The sequence below is a fragment of the Heloderma suspectum genome, chromosome 8 (genome assembly GCF_057233095.1).
Source record: "Heloderma suspectum isolate Gila_16-S chromosome 8, 16-S_ref, whole genome shotgun sequence".
Classification (NCBI taxonomy): domain Eukaryota; kingdom Metazoa; phylum Chordata; class Lepidosauria; order Squamata; family Helodermatidae; genus Heloderma; species Heloderma suspectum.
Genome location: NC_139465.1, coordinates 37397647 through 37424089, shown reverse-complemented (window position 1 = coordinate 37424089; position 26443 = coordinate 37397647). Strand labels below are relative to the sequence as shown.

Below are 26443 nucleotides of genomic sequence, written 5' to 3'. Positions count from 1 at the left end.
GGTCAGACTATTCATCTATCTAGCAGAGAGTATTGTCTAGTCTGGCAGATCTCCAGATCTCAGGCAGAGGTCTTCTGTATCACCTGATCCTTTTAGCTGCAGCTGCTGCAGTTTGAATCAGGGACCTTCTGAATGCAAAACAGGTGCTCTAACGCTATGGCCCATCCACCAGTTCTCTGGGTCACAGCGTCCCTGGTTCATTATGGCTTTGCCTTGTGCCCTTACAAAGGTGCTTATTGTTTAAAGCTTACCCTAACCGGGAAACTCCTGACTTCATCCCACTTTGCGACTGCTCACAGCTGTGAGTAATGCACCTGAACATACCGTTTCGTCTCTCACAGCCACATACGTCTGGTTGCAATATCTAAACGCTACCTAGCATTGTACACTTACTGCATGCCCTTTCCAAACACTTCTTACATTTCAGCTTTGGAAGCAACACTGAGAAAAGGGAGATGTCCAACTGAGTCAAACCAATGATACATCTTGCGCCGTCCATGAGCAACCTTGCCATCTCAAAGCTGGCTCGCAAACAGGACTCTTGCCCAAACTTGCTGAATAAAAATAAGGCACGGATGCTGAGGCCTGAACACAGTCTCTCCATACGGAGTACATGCTCTACCACTGAGCTACAAAAAAAGATGCCTCAATTCCTGCGACATCTTTACTCTCTAAAGGAAGCGGTTGAAAGGCTGTGCACCACATCAGCTCCTTAACAGCAGACTTCAATGCAGTTGTAAGGGTGCTCTCTCTTCCTCCTCCTTTTCAAAGGGGAAAATGATATTAAAAGTCAAGAGATAAATTATAACAAAACTAAACATAACAAATTCAGTGGACTGTTTCGGTGGACAAATTCAGTGGGAACCCTGTCTTAACCCAGTTGCTGTCTGAAATAAAGCACTGTGTACAGTGAGAAAGGGTATGAAAATTATACATAAAATAAATATGGCTGCAAGCTTTAATTAATTTAACTGGTAGTCAGCTTAAACTTTAGTTGATTAATCCAACAAGGTTAATTTCGATTGTTAGGCTGTGAATCAAGAGCGGACCTGGGTTTGTTTTTGGTTTGTTTTTTTTAGCTGGCTTGAGTCTGGTGTGGTGTTACAAAAAGGAATGGAACAAAAAACCATTAAAACCAGTCTTTCTTCTAGAACTGAATGGATGTTGTTCTAATTTTAAATTGAACTCCCTCAACTCTTACAGATCTCAAAAAGACACCTGCACTGAGGTTTTAATACTATGCAAATTTTTCAATGTGTTGAAAAGTAATTGATTAGTTAAAAATTCCTTAAACAGATTCTAACAGTAAAGAATACATAAGCAACATTTACAACACTAACATAAGGAGAAAATGTGGGGCACTCATTGGGAGACACCTCAAAATGATCCACTTTTAATTTATGACTAATTTTACCTAGAATGTTTGTTAAATAATTTCCCCCAATGTTTCAAACTTGTCTCCTAATTGTGGGGGATTTCCACTCAAGTGGATTCATTTAGAGCGGCTTGAAATCTTTTTTTTCCCAGGAAAACAAAAACAAAACTTGGAAAAATATAACACATTTCCTACCATATATTTAGGAAGGAAACATAGTGGATCATCCGTAGAGTCCACTACTTTCAAGCATTGTTTATTGTATCATGTGTGATGTTCTAGTACACTGGGCTTTTACAAACCCTAATTCCTAGAGAACCAGTTCAAGAAGTTGGTTTTCCAGTTTGAAAGAGAGCTTTGATTTGCTTTCTTCTATTATGCACCAGCTTTTGTTGCAGCATAAAAACACTCAGACCATCTTCTGAATGTTTGCTGCTGGGCAGGCATATGAAGAAGAAAAGCAAACTAACCAGTTTAGATTTCATAATCTGAACAGAATGAAATGTATAGCTAGTATTTCACTGGTGAATGAGTAATTCAGGAGAACTAGTAACATCTCTCTTCCAATTTACACAAACCTTCTTCCCTGTTTACTATCATATACATACACACATGCTGGACAAGTAAAGTAGCTCACTCTTTCCTTGCCCTTGAGTAGTATTTGCTAATGAGCATCAAATTTGAACCTGATCATACCTCATGTACATCATCCTAACTTAATTTGATCTGCAGATTCAAGCCCCACAATAGACTTTTAAGAAAATAAGAACACAAGAATATAAGAAGAGCCATGCTGGATCACACCAAGGGTCCACCTAGTCCAGCATTCTGTTCACACAGTGACCAACCAGCTGTCCACGGGAAACCCACAAGCAGGACATGAGTGCAACAGCACTCTCCCACCCATGTTCCCCAGCAACTAGTGTACATAGGCATACTGCCTCCGATGCTGGAGCTAGCATAGAGGCATCAGGATTAATAGTCATCGATAGCCTTCTCCTCCAGGAATTTGTCTAATCCGCTTTTAAAGCCACCCAAATTGGTGGCCATCACTATGTCTTGTGATAGCGAATTCCATAATTTAACTATGAACTGTGTGAAGAAGTTCATAGATCACCCGGTGTGTTCTTCAACACCGCAACCATTGTGTGTTGTTATTTGCAATGTTCCGCACCTCGGGGGACAGTTCACAAAGGTCCCCATTTCCTGATTACACCAGGCCTGAGGCCTAGCCCCTGCCACTTCCTGCCGGTGGAGCGACTGTTATTCTGAAAGTTTGGCCACGGCCTCAGTTCAAACCTGTCTTCAGTCACGGAACTCATCTGGCAGTCTTTGGCAAGGAGGATGCTGTTCTCCCAGCCTCTGCCTGTCTGCAACATTTATTTATTTTAAAGCTTTTTAAAATTTATTTTTTAATGAAGAATGAAACACATCAGTATAAAAATCACAATAAAAACTAAAGACAAAGCAGAACAATGACATTTAAAAGAAATAAAAAGAGACATTCAGCATTAAAATTCAGCAATGAAAACCTCATCAGCCACTTCACATGTCGCTCTGGAAGACCTGGACAAATGAAAATATCTGGGCCTGGCTTTGAAAGGATAACACAGTTGGTGCCCGACAAGCCTCGCTGGGGAAGGCATTCTGTAAACGGGGCACCATGAGGGGAAAGGCTCCTTCCCCGGGCCCCATCCATCCAAGTTCAAATGGGGGTGGGGGACACAAACAAAGGAGTTCCCCAGATGTTGAATATAGTATCCAGGGAGGCTCATGTTATACCCGATATTGCTGTGACTCACATGTTAGCTAGGCTGGTATTCCTCTTCACAAGGCAAATCCTCTCTGGGTTTCAGTCAGAACTCTACAGGAGCTGTCCAAAGTATGACCTTGGATAGCTCCTTTAGAGTTCTGACTGAAACCCGGAGCAGATTCACTGCCCCACTGACATCGGAGCCACCAGCCTCCATCGGGCATCAGTGGGGTTATTCATTTATGCCTTCTTATGCCACTGGAGACCACTCTTGCCATTTCTCTTCCAACCTCCCTTGGATTTTTTTTTTATACCCATGCACAGATATCAGTGTGGAGTGTTGCAGGGTAAAGTTCCCATTGCATCATCTATGGCTGTGGAGTGAGGAGAATCCACAGCCCATAAGCAGCCCAATTCCATGCAGGGTGGCAAAAAGAGAGAGAGAAATTCTGAAATGCAGAAACTCCACCCGCTTTAGGCTGTGGCTGCACGTTTTGGAACACTCTCCCACGTGTGATTCAAGAAGCAGAAATGGTGGCAAGTTTTTAACACCTCTTGAAAGCACACCTATTCACACAGCTTTCCCTGACCTGTGCGGGACCCCGCTACCACCCTGATGCCATTGTGTTGCAATGTGTGTGTGTGTGTGTTTAATGTTTTAATTATTGATTATTTTATCTGGGCTCTTATGCTGTTAGGTTGTATTTTAATGTGAACTCCTTAGGGATTTTAATATATTAAGTGGTCTAGAAATATTTAAATGAATACATAAATACACAGAGTAGAGAATCCCAAGGGTCTCTGTACACCATGCACCTGAATACAGGAGCCAATCTGTATAGTTGATGTTCACATAGTCACCGGTAGCACAACCTCTGCAGGAGTGTAGTGGGTGGGTGGATCCTGGCCACCACTGGTAAACATGATACTCTTCTGTGGTGCCACATGAGCTGCAAACCTTTGGCACTGTGCCTCGCTCAGCGTCTTGTTTTCAGGAAACAATTCCTGGCTCGCTGGGATATGCTAGAGCTCTTCTTTCGCCAGCTGAGTATCCCAGCCGGCTGACGGGACCAAGTGTCCCAGCTGCTCAGCTAACCCAGAAAGCTCAATATCATGAGACCAGCTTAGACACACACATAAAAAGTTTATTTTTTAACAGACAAACACACATTCAGAGAACCTCTTCCAAACCCTCCAACATTCTACTATCACATTTAATAGTTTTGATCCCCTACACCACTCTTCCCCAAGCCAGTACTCCCCAGATTGTTTGGACTTAAATTCCTGCCATGCCAATAGCTGGAGATGATGGGAGTTGTAGTCCAACACATATGTAGGGCCAGTTGGGAGAAGGTTGACCTACACCAAGGAGAGGCTAGAAAGATACTGGCCTCCTCTTCTCTGCCCCACAGATCAGAGGTGGGGAACTTTTTCTTATGGGTCAACATTCATTTGCAGGAAGGAAAGAAAAGAGTTGGAAGTCTCAAGACCCCAAAAAGCAGAGGAGACACAAACTGTTTCAGGCATCACAAGCCACAAACACCCGATGCAGCTTTATCCTCCTTTAGAAGGGGTTCGTTCTTACACAGGACTCATCGTATCTGAAGTTGGGAAGGAATCTTCAGTTTGATGGGGGGAGGGGCGCTGACTACTATCTCTGTAAAATGTGACTTGGGCAATTTGCTCAAGTGAACTGGAGGAATCAACTCTGCATTCTTACAACGTCCCTGCTCACTGCCTGTGATGCACTGTAGGTTAGACCGCATAATGATATCAGGAGTAGACTGGGACAGGCCTATGGCAAGGGGCTATTTTAGATCAGAAGTGGGTAGACTGGGATCTGGTAGGTCTCTGGTAGATCTACTGGTAGATCTCTGGGTGATTTTGCAATAGATCAGCAAGCATTACCAATTTCTAATAGCTTAAATGCTAGCAAATAAAATCACAAGTAAAACAAATAAACAAACAACTTCTGCCCATGCTAATTGCTCTTCTCTTAGCCTCAGTGTTCCTCATCTATAAATTACGGGCATTAATTTCTTGCCTTTGAACATGCTTTTATGCATCTTTGCTAGCCAGTTTGGGAAGTTTGGTTTAGAATCCCTGATCTGAAGCAACTCAGATACAACACTTGTAGTTGCATATGCAGGTCATCCCAGTGCTTCGCTCATGGAGTGCAGAAGGTAATTGGTTCTGATTACTGATTTTGCATCTGGCTCCAATTGGTGGAGCTCTAGGTTCTAGTTAAAAAAAAAAAAAAAAGTAGATTCCACAAGCCTGAAGCTTGCCCGCCTCTGGTTTAGATGACTTCCATATAAGAAACAAGGGCAGCTCAAGAGCAAATGGATGCTTATCCTTAAATCAATGTTCTTGGTTTGTTGTTTTCCTGAGCATTTTCTTCCCCTCTTTTCATCACAACAGAGTACACAGGACGAGGCCATTTGTCTGTCTGCTCTGGCTGGCAACAGGTATCCAGGGTCTCAGATGGGAGGTCTTTCACTTCCCCTGATCCCTTTAACTGGATATCACTGGGATTGAACCTAGGCCCTTCTGCATGCAAAGCATGTGCTCCGAACTACAGTTCCTTTTCTGCCTCCCCCACCAAAAATAATCCAACCCTGCAAACCAAAGAGGCCAACACAGTGCATGTTACAATTCCACCGACTAATATTTTAAGTTCCTGGAAATATTTTTACATGTCTAACCATCCATCTGTATCCTGGACTTGATGAGTTAACGTTCCATCTCTAGGCTGCTTTGCTTGCACAGAAAGCAAGCAAATGAGCTCACTCTCCAGATCTTGTGAGATGCCGCTTGATCTCTGCTCTCTCCATCTGCCAGACACACAAGACAACTGGCGTGCAAACCACCATTACAGTTTCGCATCTGGGCCTGTATGTTTGCTTCCATGCCAAATAAGGTTTGAAAGCATAGAATTCTTAAGTGTCTCTCATGCAGTACATCATGCAGCAGCAACATCAGCTGAATTTGTACACTTTCAATGCAAATAATTGTTATTCTGTTTGGTTTCTCCTTGGGAGTGTTTTCATGCAGTTCCATCTAGGTATGTCCAATCAATCTTTCCTAAAATTGAGCAAGGGTGCTCCCCTGATAAGAACATTCATACGCAGAGCTTGAACAGATGAGGGAAGGCATTCCTCTTACATCCTTCACGGTTCTAGAACACACTTTCCAGGAGGTTCACCATCTCCTGGAGGCATCATAAATCTTCTTGTTTGAACTGGCATATAGTTACTTTGGATGTCTTTGTCACAACCCACTAGTCCCAGCACTCTAATACATAATCTTTCCCTATTTATCCCTGTCTCCATTTCCCTCTCAGTCCATCTCTCCTGCACTGAATTATAGATTGTAAGCCCCCTGGGACACAGACAGGCCTGTCTCTTGTATGTTGTAAAGTGCCAGGCATAGTGATGGCACTATATCATCATTATTACTATTATCATGTGGTTTTTAATTGATATTTTAATTATTTTATTAATGTGAAACACTTTGAGAACCATATGGTTAAAACCCCACTATAAAATTCTGAACAAAATAAATCCTGCAAGGCCAAGGAATCCATAACCTGTGAAGCCCTACTCTACCCTCAAAAAAAGTAATTTTGGTGAGTTCTCTCAGGCATTTTATTAGCAATTGTAATCATATGCACAACATGTAGTTGAAAACAATATTTTTAAGGCACAAATTGATAAGATCCTAATATACAAAAGGCATGCTGGAGAGTGAAATATATCATTGTTAAGCTTGACTTCTATTTATTAGTGATTGTTGTACTTCCATCCTGCTCCCGCTCCAAAGAGGTTGGAAACAGATCATGGATTCATTTATTTAAACCCAGTCTGACCCAATAACAGTGCAATCCTATGGATGTCTACTCAGAAGTGAATCCCTGTTAGAGGGGCTCTATGCTACTGCTGAAGTAGAGAGAGACAGGAGCTCACTCTTCAAGAAGGAACATGGAAGGGAATGGTGGAGGGGTTATAGTTGATACAACGCGATGTTAAAATACATTTAATACATTAAATAAGAATAAATGTAAATAAATTACATTGGAAAATTGGGGGATGTATGTGGTGGGGAGAAGAGTGTGTGTGCATTTGTTTGGGACACTGGATACAGCCCTTGGGGCTGAAAAGGTTGTGCACTCCTGACTGAGACCAAAACATTTTTCTAAAAACATGGCCCTCAGCAAAATGTGGATATTTCCACACTCCAAGTGAAATTCAAATCATGCTTTAATTTCAGCGGCATCAGGAGTGGCGGAATACAAACCACTCCACCAAAGGCTACGTAACTTTCATTCCAACTTACTAGCACCTCACTATGTCAACAATCCACCCAATCTGAGCCCGACAAATTGGATCATACGCCCCAAACCTTATGCCACAAGAAGTCTGGTAGACTTTAAGGTGCCACAAGACTCATTTTTTGTGTTCATTATAACAGACTCTGGAATTAGACCCACATTGGTGGCTGAGCATATTCTGCTAACATGATATATACTCTGACTTCTCATCAGCAATATCTCCAGCTTGGTTTCCCACAACTGTAGAAGTGAAACTAAAAATAGTGTATCAATGTCCACTCTTCATTTCCTTGGGGGAGGTTAATGGGTAACTTTGTCATTCTTGTGCAATCATGTCCTGTCCTGGGTAATCACAGATACAGGGTCGGCGAGATTCCTGCTAGTGAAAATATATGTTCACCCTCTCTATTTTTCCCAGGCTATCTCATATATATGCATGCATGAACATGCATAAAGTATATGCTTAAAGTATATGTGCCACCACCTTGTTGTGAAGCTAAATGGGTCTGAGTCTCAGTTACTACTTGGATGGGGCACTGCCTGAGGACACCATGCACACTGCACTGTTATTTATAATATACATTTATAAAATAGATTCACATTATTTGGCACTGTCAAGAACTCTTTTAAAATTCTGTGGGATAAACAGTCCATGACAGCTGCTGCCCGGTGTCACTGAATGATTCTGTTCTGCAACAGACAAAAGGAATTCCTTAAAAAAAATAAAATAAACACCTAAGCCAACCTTTCCCCAACCTGATTCCCTCCAGATGTGTTGGATTGAAAGTCCCATCATTCCCAGTCTAGGTTGGGGAAGGATGACTTAAACTACTAAGAATGGAGACCGGCCTGCAGAACATGTCAAATGCTAAAATAAAATGCACTTGGCAGGGGGTGGGGGTTGAGAAGAAAGAACTAACAAGACCCAGTACATTCTTGAGGCATGATTTCATCTGATTACGTGTGGACTTTAGGGGAAATTCACTTATGTAAATTCATCAGTCCGTCATGGCAAAAGATGGTTAGCATCACCACATAAGAACTTAAGAAGAGTTAAGTTCTTTGTGTCCCCAAAGTGGCCAACCAGATGACAATGGGAAGCCCATGCATGAGTACAACATCATTCTCCCACTCACGTTCCCCTACATGTGGTATTGAGAGGAAGACTTGCCTCTGATACTGGAAGCAATATGCAGTCGTCATGACTAGCAGACATTGATAGCCTTAGGCTCCAGGAATTGGTCCAATCTCCTTTGAAAGCCATACAAGTTGGCGGCCATCATCACATCTTGTGGTAGTAAATTCCATAGCTTAACTATGTGCTGGGTGAAGGACTTCCTTTTCTCTGCCCTGAATCTCCAACTTTTCAGCTTCATTAAATGTGCCTGGGTTCTAGTATTATTAGAGAGGGAGACGTTTCCTATCCACTTTCTCCACACCATGCATAAGATTATACACCTCTTTTATGTCATCCCCTATTCGTCTTTTTTTCCAAGCTGAAAAGTACCAAGCATCATGATCTTTTCCCATTGGGGAGTTGCTCCTCCCCTTTATCATTTTGGCTGCCCTTTTCTACTATATGCTAGGGATGGGGCCTTTTTTTCTGTTCCCTGTCCTTGTAGGTTTGGAGGTGCCAAGTTTGGCCAACACAAGTAGCCAGCATCACCATTTTTAGAATCCAACTCCCTGCTTGAAGTTCTGAGAGATCATACCTCCAAGTGTGCACATCTTGCTGCTAATGCACATGAAAGTGCATTAATGGTGCTAAGGCACCACATCATGTGCAGCCTGCCATTTCACACACTGCAGCCACTGAGCTTTGTTTTGAACAACTGATAAACTCCTCTGGAAAAATCTAATTGTCCTATAATACCTTTACCAAAGCAGCAATCAGCCTCTTGCTTTCTAAGTTACTGGAGGACAAGGCTGTTGCTGAGTAAATGAATGCAGCATATAGCAGACAATGAAGAGCCTTCACCTCTGAATAAGTGGAGGGGACTCACAAAGTTATCCTGGGCACAACAACAGAGGTTTTATCATCATGTTCCTATTCTTATCCATGACATGCTGCAATGTATGCATCACCCAACGCTGACTCAAAGAACGCTTTTTGGCGGAGTCATCGTGCAAGGTTATCCACACAGGTATGGTCACCTGTTGATGTGTCATCACTGGATTGCTCATAATGTGAGGATTCACAACAGAATGTGCGAACTGAAAGGATCAGTTTTGAGGAGGAGATCAAAGTTCTGACTGTGGTCTTTGGTCTGCGGTAACCCATTCACCACTTGGGAGTCCATCAGGTAGGTAGTTTGCACATATGAACTGGCCTTCAGCCCCCAGTCATCAAGTGACATCCATACTTGTGTGAATCAGCCACAGCTCAGTGGTAGAGCACATGAACTGCGCATGAAAGCTTTCAGGTTCAATTCCTGGAATCTCCTTTTTTTTTTTTTTTAAGGACGAGGCAGCAATGATGAGAAAGACCTCGGTCCAAGATTCTGGAGAGTTAGATGAGGCTATCAGGCAACTTCCAACATTCTGGCCTTTAGAAATGAGGTCCAGTATATGAATGCTTTATTGGACTGCCTAGAGAGACCATTTTTGCCCTTACTCTTGTCACAGCAGTATAGGTTTAAGGCTACTACACTGGGAAAAGGAATTACACTGTTTCAATATAGGGAAGAAAGAAAGTAAAACAGAAGAACATGAAAGAGTTAAAAGCAACAAAGAAGGAGATAAGAATAAAAGGAATAAAATATCTGTATTCCTGGTGATACTCCCACCTGACCTATTATCCTATAATAATTATAGGGATCAATTCAATTCAAACTTTATTTGCTTAAAAACCCAAAGGTCATCACAAAACAGGAGAAAGAAAGGGGAACCCCCCCCAACAAATCCACAATAAAGAATCAAACGATCTCCATTGCTTGTATATATACTTATACATAATTCCATCTAATTTTAAAAGCAGCTATTGAAAATAATGAAACTTGGTATGTAACATATTTGTTCTTATCAACCAAAAGCATACACATTTTATTAAAATCTGACATCTCAGGACAAGGAAAACAACGGGATAAAGATCTCTCTCTGGGTGCCCTATACAATGGGCAGTACAACAGATAATGACAGATATCCTCCACCTCCCGCCGCCCACAGATGCAGAGATGTGGGTCCCATGGGTTCCCCTTTCTTTCTTCCTTCCAAACAACCAGCAGGCATAATTTGAAAGTGCAGCTTAGTAAAAGCCTTTCTTAGTAAGGAAATGTAAGGTCATGTAAATACTGCTGCAAAGTACAGTTTACTTTTATATGCCTATACCACAAAATAAACCTGGTGCTTGCTAGATTTTCCATATCCCAGTTACAGTCTTTGCTGAGCACCTTATCCTTGATCAGTTTTTTAATTCCTCCAAAATCAGTTGTCCCTAATGTCTCAAATGTGAGGTCCTAATCCTCAAACAAGGAATCAAATCTACACGATTTCCAAAATAAATCTTAAAAGTCTAATAAAAGACAATTGTTCGGACTAAGTAAAGGGGGTGTGTGTGTGCGTGTGCATGCGTGCAGAGAGGGAATATTAGCACAGGCATCAAATGTTCCTGTTTGGGTTTCTCATGTTTTGTTTTTGATATATATACTCTGTAACACAGGCTAACTCTGCTGAATGAATGCATAAGCAAGTGAACAAATGAAGACAGTATTGAGTGTGGATTTTCAAATATGTGTGCAATGCACCCAGCTCGTAAGTGTCATTTGCATGGTGCTGAGAACATGAATTTCCGAAGGATGAGCTGGCTTCCTATAAGATGCAGAAACCTACTAGTGGGTCAGATGTCTGAAGCAGCCTTGGAGGGAGCAATCCTATGGCCGCTAGACAGCGGCTAGATGGCCACAGGATATCTTGTTTTCTGGGAACTGACCCCCCCCCCCAACTTCCAGGCTGCCTCGGAGGCAACACAGAACAGCCCCATCCTCCACACTCATAAGAAGAGTGCAGAGCAGCTGAAAAGGGGCACGCCTGGGGGTGTTCCGGGGCGGGGAGGGCAGAAATGCTGTGTCGTACAGCAGCCTCCTCCCCCGCTCAGCCCTCCTGTGGCTAGACAGCCACAATCGGCTGTCTAGCTGAAAATGCAGGGCAGGAGGAGCACGGAGGGAATGATCCTGCCCTGCTTTGGATAGGGGTTGCCACAATGTTTTTAAAGTATATCTCTACAATCATGAGGGCTAGGAAATTGTTTCAAAAAATCAAAGCTGGAATTTTTCTAATTGCAATCTGCAGAACCCCAAAATAAGTGTCTTTTGGGAAAAGCCTGTCGCCCTCTCCTGATGGAGGTGAACTTCAACGTTCCAAGTTAGGCATGCAGAAGTTAAGAAACATCACTTAAGGACGGAGTGGACAGCAAGGCAGAAGCAGAACAGCTATGAGCATTTGCAGTCAGTTTTCTTAATTTTGTCGTATTTTAGTGTTTATTCGTTTGCTGTGTTGCTTCAGGTGCTATTGTTGCAAAGAGTGCAACTAATAAGTCTTAGAAATAAACAAATATTTAAAGTCCTGCGGCATTTGCTTTATAAAACTTCATCTAGCCCAGAGGGAAAAATTTAGATATGTCCCTGAGCAAGCAGTTATCTGGAAAACAAAAGTTTGTAAATATTAAATTGTTCTTTTGGGACATTGGGCATTGAAACAACAAAAAATCATCTGCTCATTGGTACAAAATGAAATTATTATTAAGGATAATCCTGCACAGCAGCAGAAAAAGCCCGTACAAGAATTATGTGTGGTTTGTTTAAAAGCGTCTTGTACAATGAAAAAGAACAGGCACAACAGTAAAGCAGATCAGGAAAATATGTACAACAATAATTTATATCCCACACTGATAATTGCCTAACAACAAACAGTTGTGTTGGAACAGAGAAATCCACTAAATCAGTGGCAAAACTACTTTGGATTTTAATAGAACTGAACAGTATCCAATACACAGCTTCCTGTATCAAACACCTAACATAGGAAGCTACCTCACACCAAGCCTGAAAAGCTGTTGCCAGTCAGAGTCAACAGTGCTGAGGTAGATGGACCAAGATCCGGAAAGGGTCTCACGCTGAGAGGGGTCTTTCCTTGGACTAGCTACCTAAGATCCTTTTGAACTAGAGATGCCCTGAGATTGAGCCTCAGACCTTCTGCTACTGGGCTACAGCCCCTCCATCAAGCACTATAATCACCATGCACTGTGCCCAGTGAACCTTTTTATTTCCTTCCTTAATTATTGCTCCTTCCCTCATGGAATTCAAGAAAGTGTACATGGGGCTCCAGGCACCGACCAGAAGCAAACCAGTTTAGCTTCAACAAGGTTGCTTCAGACCACGCCTTCAGACCACGCCTGGTTCCGTTACATCCCGTTCACAGTAATATTTCACAAGTTCCCCTTTTAAATAAAAATCCATCGCGCAGTGCCATAACCTTCACATCCTTTCTTAAACCCCAGCCAGGTTTAACCACCTCCGCAAGAGGTTAATCCCCCTGCACCTCCAGGGTAGGTACTTATAGATTAAACTGATGGGTCAAATGCCTGGTATTAATAGGTACGGATATGTTTATGTTTGATACAGTGTAGAAATACAGAAGTAACTAGTCTTTGATCAAGCATAAACATGTCCCTACCTACTCTTAAGGAGGGGCCATGGCCCAGTGGTAGAGCATCTGCTTTGCATGCAAAAGATCCCAGGTTCGATCCCCCATCTCCAGGTAGGGCAGGAAAAAACCCTCCCTGAAACCCTGGAGAGCCACTGCCAGTAAGTGTCAACAACAGTGGGCTAGATAAGACCACGGCTCTGACTCAGTATAGAGCAGCTTCCTATATTCCCACTTTGGCAATATAGGCAATATATTTGGCAATATATTCCCCCAGTTAAAATGCCTGCATCTTTTGCTAAGGTGCTTCCTGTTAATACAGTGTTTACTGGATTCGTCTGCACTCAAAGATGCATTTTAAGCATTTATCTTTAACATGTCTCCTTTGAAAAGATGCTTCTTGTACACCCTCCAACTATTACATCAAGGACTCCAGGTCTCAAATTGTGAACTAAAGGGTTAAGGCTCAGTCTGAGGATTAAACCACACTCGAAAGAGACAGATCCATGCATCTGACCTGGGGAGAGGGGCTCCAATTTAAAGGGGGTATGCAGATGAAGAATGCTGAAACCTTCCCCTGCCTGTGGCTTACCCCTGGTGTCAGAGGCTGGCATTGCCGGGAACCTGCCTAGGCCCATCACCTGCAGGGGCTCTGGAGACTCCTGGCCCCGCTGCTCCTCTGTGCTGCCTGTTCACCTGCACTCTGCAAACAGGGGCCAGGGTGAGAGACTGACCCACGTCTTTCACTTGCCTTGCACTCTCCCTAGGAGTGGCAATGCTGTTGCAGATTGTGCCCAAAGGGGAAAGGCAAGCACAATGACAGTGGTGAGGAAGAGGTGGGCCCACTAAGGATATCTTCCCCAAGGTCCCCCCACCCTATCCACAACCTCCCCCAAAAGCCTGGAACCTCTGATACTGGCAGTGAGCCTGGCAGAGAAAAAAGCACTTGGAAAGAGAAGCTGCAAGATCATCAACAGAAGGAGCGGGAAGGGATGTGCTATGTTGGACCTTGTGATTGACAAGTAATATGAAGCCTCTGGATTGGCCAGCAGTATGACTCTTCTGAATTAGCCAGGCCTGGTATAACTGCTAGGAGTCTGGGCTTTCCCTTCACCTGGTCAACAGATGCAATACGTTCTGTCTGCTGTTCTCCTAGTCCTGGCAACTTGACTGCAGGCACAGTGGTTTGGAGAACACCTTTCCCAGATGTATTTCTAAGTATGGCTGCTTTTGGCCCTGGTCCTGTTCACGTTTTGGCCTGGCCCTATTTACTTTCAGCACCGGCACCATATCTTATTGACAGGATGGGCACTGGGCCGAAGCAGGGGAATGGCTCAACAAGATGGTACTTAACAATGCGGTGATTCAATCAAGCTTTGCTAGGTGTGGTAGAAAACCAAGAAAGGTACTCAAGAAACATCTTATTCATGGTTCATCTCTAAAGTTAGAATCATAAAGTTGGAAGATGGTCTTTTAGGCCAGCTAGTCCATATGTGTTATGACAGAATGCCATACCAAGAAATATTTTATATGCCTCGTTTTGGTTCCATATTGGGCCTCCAACGCAACTCATAAACGTATCATTTAAATGTACCCCATATTTGTTACCACACCAGAAAATCCACTGGATGGCTAGTTTCTATGTTAAGAGCAAAACAAGGCCTGCACAAATTTGCTAGTGTACACAAAACTGAGGGGCAGGGGGACAAAATGTTGACATGGAATTCAATATGAATTCACCACACCTTTACAGTTCTTGGTTGTTAACTCATCAAAAGGTTGTTACAATTTGATTGGCTTATGCCATTTGTACAAAATGCCAGCTTGTCATTTCAGACAATGACAGCTTCATCTGGTCAGGGTAACCAACAAGTGGGTGGCAAATTGACCTACCTTTGCAGATAGAGAAGGGTAAAGAAATGGGAAGAGAAAAACAAAGAGGGAAAGAAAGGGTAAGAAAGAGAGAAATAATAACAGAAAAATTAAAGCTTCTATCTATGCACACTTACTTCGAAGTAAGGCCATGAACTCCAGTGAGACTTATTTCTGAGTAAGCATGCATAGGGTTGCGCTGTAAGAAGCAGGCTGCATGTGTGGGTTAAAAGTGAGTACTGGCCTTGAGAGCCAGTGTGATGTAGTGGTCAGACCTGGGTTCAAATCCCATGCATCCACTTGGCTAGGCTGAGATGACAGTGACCAGCCCAACTTCACAGGATTCTTGCAAGGACAAAACAGGTGACGAATCATATAGGCCCCTGAGCATCTTGCAGGAAAGGTGAGATGAAAAAGTAAATAATAATATTTTGAAGGTGACTGATTTAAGATGTTGGTTTATTCCAGAAGATGTATGCACCAACATGTTACATTATATGCAACCTAGAATAGGTACAGCATGCCACATTAGCAAAAACAGGGGGCAGTGCTGGGCCTTGCTTTGTTCAAATGAATGGGAAAAGCTATTTTTGAGCATCTTCCATTCACTTCAATGGAGCACATGCAGGGGATGTTCTGGGCGGTGCATAGGGCAATCAGCTATAAGTGACAAGTCAAAAATAAATCCCATTGAGCTCAGCGGTGCTTCCTCCCAGGAGAATGAGTATAGGATTGCAGCCTAAACACACCTTTTTGTGGTGTGTTATTTTCCTTCACACCTTGGTTTGGTTTCTTGGCCAACCCTCAATGAAAAGGGCAGGAAGAGAACTTAAGGAGATGAACCTATTTCCTATCCTATCCATAATAATTGTGCGAACCAAATATACCCACAGACAGAAACAGAAGCAAAATCAAGGCCTATATCACTTGTTACTACTCATACTAAGAATTTTCCAAACATTATGAATGTCCCATGAATCCAAACTGTGACATTTCTCCCCACTTCCAACGTATCATCTTCATCTATACGGTGTCCGTTTTGTTTTTAATTTGTCTTTAGTTTTACGTCACAGTTCTAAGTCAAGGCATGCTCAATTATTTCAACTGGAAAGCTACGGCCTAAAAAAGATAAATATTATTTAAAAGCATAAAGTAATCACTAATTCGTATTTAGAAAACACACACAACCCTCCATCATGAGCTATTATCATGCACCAACTTCCATTGATAAACTCATCCCCACTGCCCCCAAAAGGTAGCATTTAATGAGACAAGTCCTCATCTGCCAAAGTTCTGCTACTAGTTTTCATTTTTATTTTAACATCAGATATTCCAAACTGCTTTAGGGCAGGAAGACTGCAGGAAGATTACGACTTTTCCAACTTGACCTAAGGCTTCAGCTCCCTGAGCTGCCTCTGCATTTTGATTTTTTTAAGACTATCCATCCTACAGTTTTCGCACGCATGCACACCACCCGATTTTGATGTTTTTCTGCATGTGTTTATATTTTTAGGCGTCTGCCTTCACAAGCCTCACGTGGGCAGAGCCAAAGAATTTTTTTATTTTATTTTTTTTAAAATTAAAATTAAAACCCCCGTAGAGCAGCTACCAAGGTTGTGGGGCGGGCTACATTCCCCCCTTAAGAGGGAAAGAAAGGGAGGAAGGAGGCATCCCTTTCCAGTGCTCAGACCAATAATCATGTAGGGTGTCACAGCCTTTCCCCAAGCGGGGCGCTCTCCAGCCGCGCCGCACCACAGCTCCCATCATCCCCAGCCCCCGGGGGCTGGGGATGATGGGAGCTGTGGTGCGGCGCGGCTGGAGAGCGCCCCGCTTGGGGAAAGGCTGCACGAGGTGACCCAAAGGAAAGCTTTGCCGAGATTTTCGCCTGGTGGCGCCACGTTCTCCGGCTCGTTGCTAGCGTGGGAACCCGAGTCCGCGCACGAGGAAAAAACCGAGCATTTACACCGGCAGGAGAGCCAGAAAGAAGAGACAAGCCGGCCAGATCCTCCTCTCCCCCCCCCACCACCACCACCCCCCGGTCCTCTTTCCCTATCTTCTAGGGCAGGACTTCAGGGGGGGGGGGAGGAAGAGGCTGATGCGCCCGAGGAGGAGGAAAGAGGGAGGAGGAAAGCGGGAGGGAGAAACGCGCTCCTTACCGTGGCCGAGGCCAGGCTGCTGTCCGCCAGGGTCAAGTGGTGAGGCTCCCACCGCCTCAAGAACTTGGAGGCGAGGATCTTGCTGAGAAATGTCCGTGGGTGCCGGATGACGCACACCTGGATGTCTCCTTCCCGGAGCAGTTTGTACCTCATGCCGCCGCAGTGGACGCCCCTTCTGCAAAGAGCGGCCCCCAGTTTAGCGCCTTCGGTGGCGGACGTCTCGCCCAGCAAGGGCTTGCTCTCCTCGATCTGCCGGGGATCGCCGCCCCCGCCGCAACTGCTGCCCAAATCCATTCCAGCCGGGGAGGTGTCCGCTGGCTCGAGAAGTCGGAATGGACACACACACACACACACACACCCCTTTTTGTCGTTGTCGGGGTCGAGGTTTCCTCCCCCCGCGCCGCGCCGCTCGACGGCTCGGCTGGTGAGCGCGGGGTTCCCCCCTCTCCTCCCCCCCCCTAAAAAAAAAAATCGCCTTGGAAATTCAACACACCGTCGAAAAAGACGCGCGCGCGCGCAGACGGAAGCTTGGCGGGGCGGGCGAGAGCCTCGCGGGGGAAGGAGAGGGGGCAACCCAACGCCGCCCCCCCCCCGAAAAAATAATATCCCGGCACATCCACGCGAGCACGCGCGCGGAGAGCAAGCGACGGTTTGCTTCGGAACACGAAAGCGACGAAGAAAAAAGGAATCCCGGTGGGGGACTTCGCAAATTCAGCTGCTTTTCTCCTCCTCTTCCTCCTCCTCCTCGTCGTCGTCGTCGCCCTTCTTCTCTGTTGCTGCCGCTTCGCGTGGATCCTCGCCTCCTTTTGTCTTCTGGTTGGGAGTGGGGGGGGGGAGGAGGGGAGGCTTGTCGCTCAGTTTCCCCAGCCCATGCCGAAAGATAGATCCAGACGCGCAGGCAGCCGGAGACAAAAGGTAGTAGGTTGCATCCGAAAGGCAGGCAGGCAGGCAGGCAGGCAGGGTGTGGGAATCCTCTTTGTGTGAGTGGAAGGGAAGGGGGGGGAGAGACGGGGCGGAGCTGTGGGGGGGCAGAGGCAGAGAGAGGTTCTGCCTTTGCTCGCTTGGGGCGGTTGCGCACGTCGGGATGGGCGCAGACGCGTGTCTTCCGAGAGGAAGAGGCTGGGCTGGGTGCGCGCGCGCGCGGCGTGGGAAAGCAGGAAAGGCGCGTGGAGGAGCCGCCGCCGCCGCCGCCGCTTCCTTCTCGGCGGCTGCCGCTGCTGCTGCTGCAGCCGGCTGGGAAAGACTCCAGCTCCGCTGAAAGATTGTTGCGGGCGCAGCTCCGAAGCTCGCCTGATTGGTCCCTGCGGTCATGTGCGGCCCTTCTCTGACGTCAATGCAAGCAGCGCTGCCTCTCTCTCTTTCTTCTCCCCTCCCTCCCTCCCTTCCTTCTTTTCTCCCTCCCTTCCTCCCTCTCGCTTAAGGCGGACCGGGGTGGCCAAAGCCCGGGATGGGGATGGCGAGCGCGTTGCAAAGCGCGGAGGGGGCGCAGCACGGAGATTCCAGCTCCGGGCCGTGCAGGATGCTGCCGCGGCTGCCCTTTTCTCTGCGAGGGAGACAAAAGCAAAGGATCATCCATCATCATCATGATCTTGGGCTACTTCTTTTTTCTTCCATTTTTAAAAATAATATTTTATCTTCCGGCCTTTATTTTTTTTTTAGGTTGCGTGTTTCTTATTTTTAATTGCTGTTGCAAAAAGCCACCTTCATCCCTGCAATAGAGAGAGGTGGTGGTGGTAAGAATGTTTTAAATAACATAAGGCAACCTACAGAAAATCAATATAATACCAAATATTTAATAGAACGTTATATTTAATGTAACATTAAACTAAGAAGCGTATTGTTATCCATCATCATCATAATTTATATTCCACCTGTTAACAAACGTAAACAAGACGGCTTCCACAAAATTAGTATTATACCAAATAAGTTATAATCTTAAAATAAATTATTGTAGTATTATTTATATTATTATTAATTTATATCCCAACTCAGTAACACCTAAAAAGATCATGTGTGCTTAAAAATGTACAAACTAAAACGAAAACAGACTAAGCATCAAAATAAACAACTGTCATTTTAATACAGTGACAGAATATGCAAATAAAATAAAGATTCCTAAAAAGAAAAAGGCCCACATAAAATAAATAATTCATATTACATTTAGGATGCGCTCTTTTCTTTCTAGTGTTCCAAATGCTGTGTTAACTGAAGGGCTGTTACAACAACCCTGTATGTCTGAGTTAGTATGATGATGACAAAGGCTACAAATGTTTAACTGATCAATCATTTAAAAACATTTTGTTTAACTGAAAGAAATTCTCCTATTAAGCCATCATATAATTTTTGTTAAAGAACATTCTTTTTGATATAAAAACTGCAGGTGGGAAGCACAGAAGAGATATCCTCTTTGTACGAGAAAGATAGAATACCTCTACTAAAAGAGTGTCTGCTACAGTGTCTGCATTCATAACCTAAAAAACAAAGAAAATCATCTCTCTTTCCTTTGGACCTATTTTTTCTCATGTGCAGTTATGCAGATTTAATCAACTTCTGTGCAGTCTTGGGCATGTTTACTTGGAAGTAAGCCCTAGTGTGTGCAGCATAGCTTACTCCCAGATAAGTGTGCATAGGATGGCATCCTTGCTAAGCAGTAAACCCCACTGAACTCAGCGAAACTTAAACATACATAGGATTGTTTTCCACAGCTCATATCAGCTTTTCCCAGTCTGGTGCCCTCCAGATGTGTTGGACTACAACTCCCAGAATCCCCACCCACTGGTTGGGGGTTCTGGGGGTTGTAGTCCAGCACATCTGGAGGCTACCAATTGAGGAAAGTTGCTCATACAGTGAATCAATTACATCTTATGTCATCAGTTGACAGTCCTAATTATTATCTCCAGATTGCAGACAGAGAGGCTGGGATGAGATTTGCACCATGGACATACCATGGCATTGCTGGACTATAAGGAAGGCTGAGCGCCGAAGAATTGATGCTTTCGAACTGTGGTGCTGGAGAAGACTCTTACGAGTCCCTTGGACTGCAAGGAGGTCAAATCAGTCAATCCTAAAGGAAATCAACCCTGAGTGCTCATTGGAAGGACAGATACTGAACCTGAAGCTCAAATATTTTGGCTACCTAATGCGAAGAGAAAACTCCCTGGAAAAGACCCTGATGCTGGGAAAGACTGAAGGCAAAAGGAGAAGGGGACGGCAGAGGATGGGATGGCTAGATAGCATCACTGATGCGATGAATATGGACTTGAGCATGCTGTGGGAGAGAGCGCAGGACAGGAAGGCCTGGCGTGCTATGGTCCATGGGGTCATGAAGAGTCGGACACAACTGAAAGACTGAACAACAACAACATACTATAGCTACATTACATTGCACCAGGTCTCTAGGAATTGAAAACTGCCCTGCTGTACCAGAACAAAAGTCCATCTGCTCCAGGATTTTGTTTCCAGCAGTGGCCGGCAAGATGTCTTTGGGATCTCATGGGTATACTGTGATGGAGATGGCCTTCTTCTGTTGTCCCCAGCAGCATCTCTTATTCAAAGGTATACTGCCTTTGGACATGGAGGCTTCATTTTATTTATATAGCACCAATATGTACATCAGGAGTGGGGATCCTCATGCCTGGGTGTCAAATCCAGCCTCCCTCTGGTCCCAATACAGCCCAGAGGGCCATGCCCCTTTCCTTGGCCACACCCCCTTTCCCCCAACCATTGATCATTTGGTGATTTTCTGGCATTTGTGCAGCTTTCCCCCCATTCTAAAGGGTTGAAATGCCTCTCCTAAGGAGTTACCTACAGTAAGTACAGTAAGTTAAAGTATGCGGGGGGGGTGGTGTTTTTATATTTTTCTCCCTGCCCCTTTGCCTTTGGAAGAGCAGGGAGAGAAAGAGTGCTGGGGGGGGGGAGTAACTGCGGGGGGGGGGACTCTGCAGAGAAGGGCCCGAGGGGGCATCTTGCTCAAGGCCCCTTAGTCCTGGTAGGGCCACTGCTGGAGACTATAATAGTCCTGTGAACACCTAGAGCTGATTGCTGACAGTGGGCTCCTTCACACTGGGCTTTTATCCTGCGATTGAGATGGCTCCTTCATGGAAGTTTGCGGGCTCTTTACATGACGCCGTGACCCTCCAGGGCGTCTCCTGCACTAAATGCCCTTTGTTCCGTTTTTAAATAGATCACAGATAATGAGCTATCAAATTACCCCATTGTGTTCCGTTTCAGTTTCCTCTGTGAAAACAGTTAAAGCGGGAAGAAGAGGAGCGAGATCAATGAAAGATAATGGAAGACTCAGATACGGGGAGAAGGGCGGGGAGGAAGTGCATGTAAAGGGAGTCAGTGGTGATCCTGCATTTAAAACGGAAGCAGAAAGCTCCGTTTTAAATGCAGGATTTTAGGCTGGTGTAGAAATGCCCAATAGCTGTCCCGTGATGATCAGGAAATCGCTGGCAACTCCTCTGGAAGGCAAGAACCATTTTGGCAAAAGGGCATACCTCCCCCCCCCGCCCCCCAGAGCTGATGTCATCCAGGTTGTGTGTACAGACAAAGTCCTGTTTGGAATGAGACAAGACAGAGGCACAGAGAGCTGAGGTTACTGTCACTGCTCCTTTGCTCGTGTCTTTACCCTGTAAGCTAACAGCATTTGGGGCAGCCGGCTCGTTCCCTAGAGACTTGATAGAGGAGCCGTGGACTCTGTCTGTCTGTCTGTCGGAGTGTTTAAGCTGTATGCCTCCACCTATGCTCACCTGTGGATACAGTTAGTGAGCAGGAGGCGGCCTGTGGCAAACCGGTTTTGTAGGATCGGTTCCAGCTTCTTCCTTCTGATGAAGTGGACAAGGTGCTTTCATCTGTAAGGCCGACCACCTGCTTACTTGATCCTTGCCCATCTTGGCTCATTATGGGCTGCAGAGAGAGACTGGGTGAGGGGATCAGGGCGGTGGTGAACGCCTCCCTTGAGGAGGGAGTGATGCCATCAGCCCTCAAGGAGGCAGTGATAAGACCGCTCTTAAAGAAGCCCTCCTTGGATCCCCAAGTTCTGAACAACTTTCGCCCAGTCTCGAATCTGCCATTTTGGGGCAAGGTGATTGAGCGGGTGGTGGCGATGCAGTTGAAGGCACACTTGGAAGAAACCGGTTATCTAGACCCATTTCAGTTGGGCTTCAGGCTTGGGCATGGGACAGAAATGGCCTTGGTCGCCTTGGTGGATATGAGGAGGGCTCTGGATAGGGGTGAATGCTCCTTCCTTGTTCTCCTCGACCTCTCAGCGACTTTTGATACCATTGACCACGGTATCCTCCTGGACCGCCTGGAGGGGTTGGGCATTGGAGATACCATATTGCGGTGGTTCCGGCCCTTCCTCTCTGGCAGGTACCAGAGGGTAGCACTGGGAGAGGAGGTTTCGGACCCGTGGCCACTCACTTGTGGGGTGCCACAAGGTTCCATCCTCTTCCCGATGCTATTTAACATCTATGTGAAGCCACTGGGGGCTATCACCAGGAGATTTGGGGTGCAGTGTCATCAATATGCGGATGACATGCAGCTCTACCTCTCGTTCAAATCTTCACCAAGGTTGGCCGTAGAATCCCTGTCCAAATGTCTGGAGACAGTGAGTGGCTGGATGGGGAGGAATAAGCTGAAGCTGAACCCTGACAAGACTGAGGTACTTTTGGTGGGAGACAAGAGGAGGCTGGGGGATGCTGACCTGGTGTTGAATGGGGTACGGCTACCCTTGAAAGACCAGGTCCGCAGCCTGGGGGTCATTTTGGACTCCCAGCTGTCCATGGAGGCTCAGGTGTCAGCTGTGAGCCGGACAGTGCTGTATCAACTCCATCTGATATGGCGGCTGCACCCCTACCTTCCCGACCATCTGCTCCCATCGGTAGTACATGCCCTGGTCTCCTCTCGTTTAGAATACTGTAATGTGCTCTACATGGGGTTACCCTTGAAGATGGTTCGGAAGCTGCAGCTGGTACAGAACATGGCAGCTCGCCTGATTGAAGGCAGCCGCTGGCGAGATCACATCACTCCAGTGCTGAAGGAGTTGCACTGGTTACCAGTTGTTTTCCAGGCCAAATTCAAGGTGTTGGTTTTGACCTTTAAAACCCTATATGGTTCCGGCCCAGCCTATCTTAAGGAGCGCCTCCAGCAGCACCAGACAGGCCGCTTAACAAGATCAGCCTCAGATGGCCTTCTCTCTGTCCCATCAGCCAGGACAGCTAGACTGGTGGGGATGAGGGAGAGGGCCTTTTCTGTGGTGGCCCCCACTCTGTGGAACTCCCTCCCTAGGGAACTCCGCCATGCCCCCTCTTTAATGAGCTTCTGCCGTGCATTAAAAATATGGTTGTTCAGGCAGGCATTTGGGGTGGGTTAGGGTATTTTACAAAATGTTTTTATTGCAGAATTTTATTGTTTTAAACTGTTTTATTATATGCTTGTACATCGCCCAGAGTGGCTGGGTGACCAGCCAGATGGGCGATTAATAAATTAAATAAATAAAAATAAATAAAATATGTTTATAAATAAACCCAAACATCGCAAAATGCCAATAAGGCTCCAGTGACCTCCTTTCCAAGGGAATCAAATCCAGGTAAGGGCTGCATTCCTGAAACTTCTCACTGCTCAGACAAGTGGGGTGCACCTAACAGTATTATAATACTTACTATTTCTATGTCAATAGAAGGGATGAAGGATTCTAGCAAGGGGATTTTAATTTTTTTATTATTACATTTATATCCCACACTTTTTCCTCTTGCAAGGAGCCCAAGGCAGCGTACACGGTCTCCTCCTCTCCGTTTTATCCCCACCACAGCTTGATTGATCAGTTAAACAACTACCCGTGAGCAGTGGAGGCTGGTGGCTCCGATGTCAGTGGTGCAGTGAATCCACTCAGGGTTTCACTCAGAACCCAATTAGCTCCTTTAGCATTCTGACTGGTTCTGAATGAAACCCGGAGCGGAATCACCGCCCCACTGACATTGGAGCCACCAGCCTCCACTGCCTGTGAGATAGTTTAGGCTGAGAGTCAGTGACTGGACCGAAGCCACCCAGCGAGCTTCATGACTGAGTGGGGGATAGAAACCGGATCTCCCAGGTCCCAGTCCAGCACTCTAACCACTACGCCACACTGGATATGAAAGTGGGATCACAGATGGACAGCTTATTCTGGCGTCTAAACTGAACGCATGTTAATCCCCCACTAAATGGTGACAGAAGCCAAGAAATAGAGTCCTGCCAAGCTTCTTCCCATGGGAATGAGAATCAGGGCCTGGAAATTGCAGAAATGGACAAACCGACTGATATCATATACCAGACAAATGGGCTATATGTTTACAAATGACCTTTTTTTGAAAAAAAATGACTCGTGTTATTGTTTATTTGGATAACATTTATGGCCATGGACGACTGGAAATTCATTTGTTTTTGTAGACTCTCTTTTAAAAAAATAATAATTAACAAATCAAAATATGAAGGTCACATCTCTGCATGAGAGATGATTTGACAGGGCCTGTTTGAGTGGGTCACCAAAGAAAATCTCAGTATGTTTTTCTTTTTTAAGAAAGTCTGTTTGTCTCTCTCTTTCTCTTTGCTCCCTTCAGAACAACTTGGTGGTTCATCCACAGTTCTTGGAACAACATAGATCCAAGCTTTCTTCTCTCTTTGTTTGGCAAACATTGTGAGCCCATAAAAACCCTGTTCAGACGTGCGCGAGGAGAGGGAACATGCTTGCCCAGCTCCTCTCCTCATGTGTTTCCATCGCCCTCTGCTCCTGGAGGATGACTTTCTGAGGAGGAAAGCGTCATGTGTCACTGGAGGTTCTCCACGTCATTGAGAACCCTGATTTTGTAGGGTTCTCAATCATGTGGATAGAGGAGGGGGTCTAGCTAGCACACTTCCTCTCCTCACACATTTATTTTAACCACTTTCAGAATGTCTGAATAGGGCTACAGTCAATTAATTTAACCAGGGCCAGCTCCAGGTTTGAGCAAGAAATCCTCAATGTGCCCCCTCCCTCAGTGTGTCCCATTTTACCACCATTGTCACCAGGTGTTCTTGCTCCCCCTCCTCCTCATCATTACTACCACTTCCTAGCTCGACAGGCATAGAATCAGTGAGCACGTAGGAGCATCTTCTGCTCCTTTTTCTCACCACCACTGTTGTCTGGGCCAGAGTGAGAGACAGGTGAACAAGCAGGTTGCCATGGTGAAGAGGAGGGAGCAAGTTGAGGGGGCTCTTGCCACTGGGCCCCTGCTGGGGTGTAGTCCCAAGGCAGTTGCCCGACCATACCTGCCCTTGACCCCAGCCCTGAGCTTAACCACACATTTTATCACACACATCTGCACCAGATATGTGCTGAATTTCTCCTCACCAGTTGGCAGGACTACGTAGTTATTCTGGGATGATAGAGAGACACAGAGAGCTCACCTGAGGCAGTCTGATCATAAGAAGAGCCATGAGGATCAGACTAAGGGTCTATCTAGTCCAACTTCCTGTTCATGCGGTCGCCACCAGCTGTCCACGGGAAACCCACAAGCAGAACATGAGTGCAGCAGCACCCTCCCACCCATGTTCCCCAGCAACTGGTGTACATAGGCAAACTACCTCTGATACTGGACTACTGCGCTACCAGCCATCAGGACTAGTTGCCACTGATAGCCTTCTCCAGGAATTCATCTAACTCCCTTTTAAAGCCATTCAAATTGGTGGCCATCACTTATCGTGTGGTAGTGAATTCCATAGTTTAATTATGTGCTGTGTGAAGAAGTACTTCCTTTTATCGGTCCTGAATTTCCCATCAATGAGCTTCATGGGATGACCCCGGGTTCTACCATTATGAGAGAGGAAGAGAGCAGATTTCGTTTCACAGAAACACAATAACCAGAAAAACAACAGCATCATTAGCTGATTTTCTCAGCTTTTGTGTCAGGCTGTGTTGCAACCATTGGGGAAGATAGAATGGGAAGCCAGTAGCAGGCTGACTGTATCTGTGGTGAGCCTTTTGACCACTGTTCTTCCTCTAAATGTTAGCTCATTGATATACTGGAAACGGAATTACTGCCTGAAGTGCGTAGCATGTTTTGCAGCAAAGTGTGAGCCTCTCCCTTTTTGAGCTTATAATTTAAACTTGAGTAGATGTAACCTGAGCATGGTACTGGCATGTTTGGATAACATCTGATTGGGTGACCCAGTTCCAGGTAGTGGGGAAAGAATTGGAAAAAAGATATAATGAACGTAATAAATGTTCTTATATGGAATCACACCATTGGTCCATTTAGCTCAGTACCGCTTATCCCAACTGGCTGTGGATCTCCAAGGGA

The 26443-nt window shown here is 45.4% G+C and overlaps 1 protein-coding gene across 2 annotated transcripts in view; it reads right to left on the bottom strand.

Moving 5' to 3' along the window:
- CMIP (c-Maf inducing protein) overlaps positions 1-18378 on the bottom strand; it is a 224990-nt gene extending 206612 nt beyond the window's left edge. For both annotated transcript variants that reach the window (XM_084811985.1, XM_084811986.1), the window contains exon 1: positions 17124-18378. In XM_084811985.1, coding sequence (XP_084668111.1) covers positions 17124-17417 — 294 coding nt within the window. In that variant the 5' untranslated portion in view covers positions 17418-18378. The remainder of the gene's footprint in view (positions 1-17123) is intronic.
- Positions 18379-26443: the final 8065 nt, after the last annotated feature.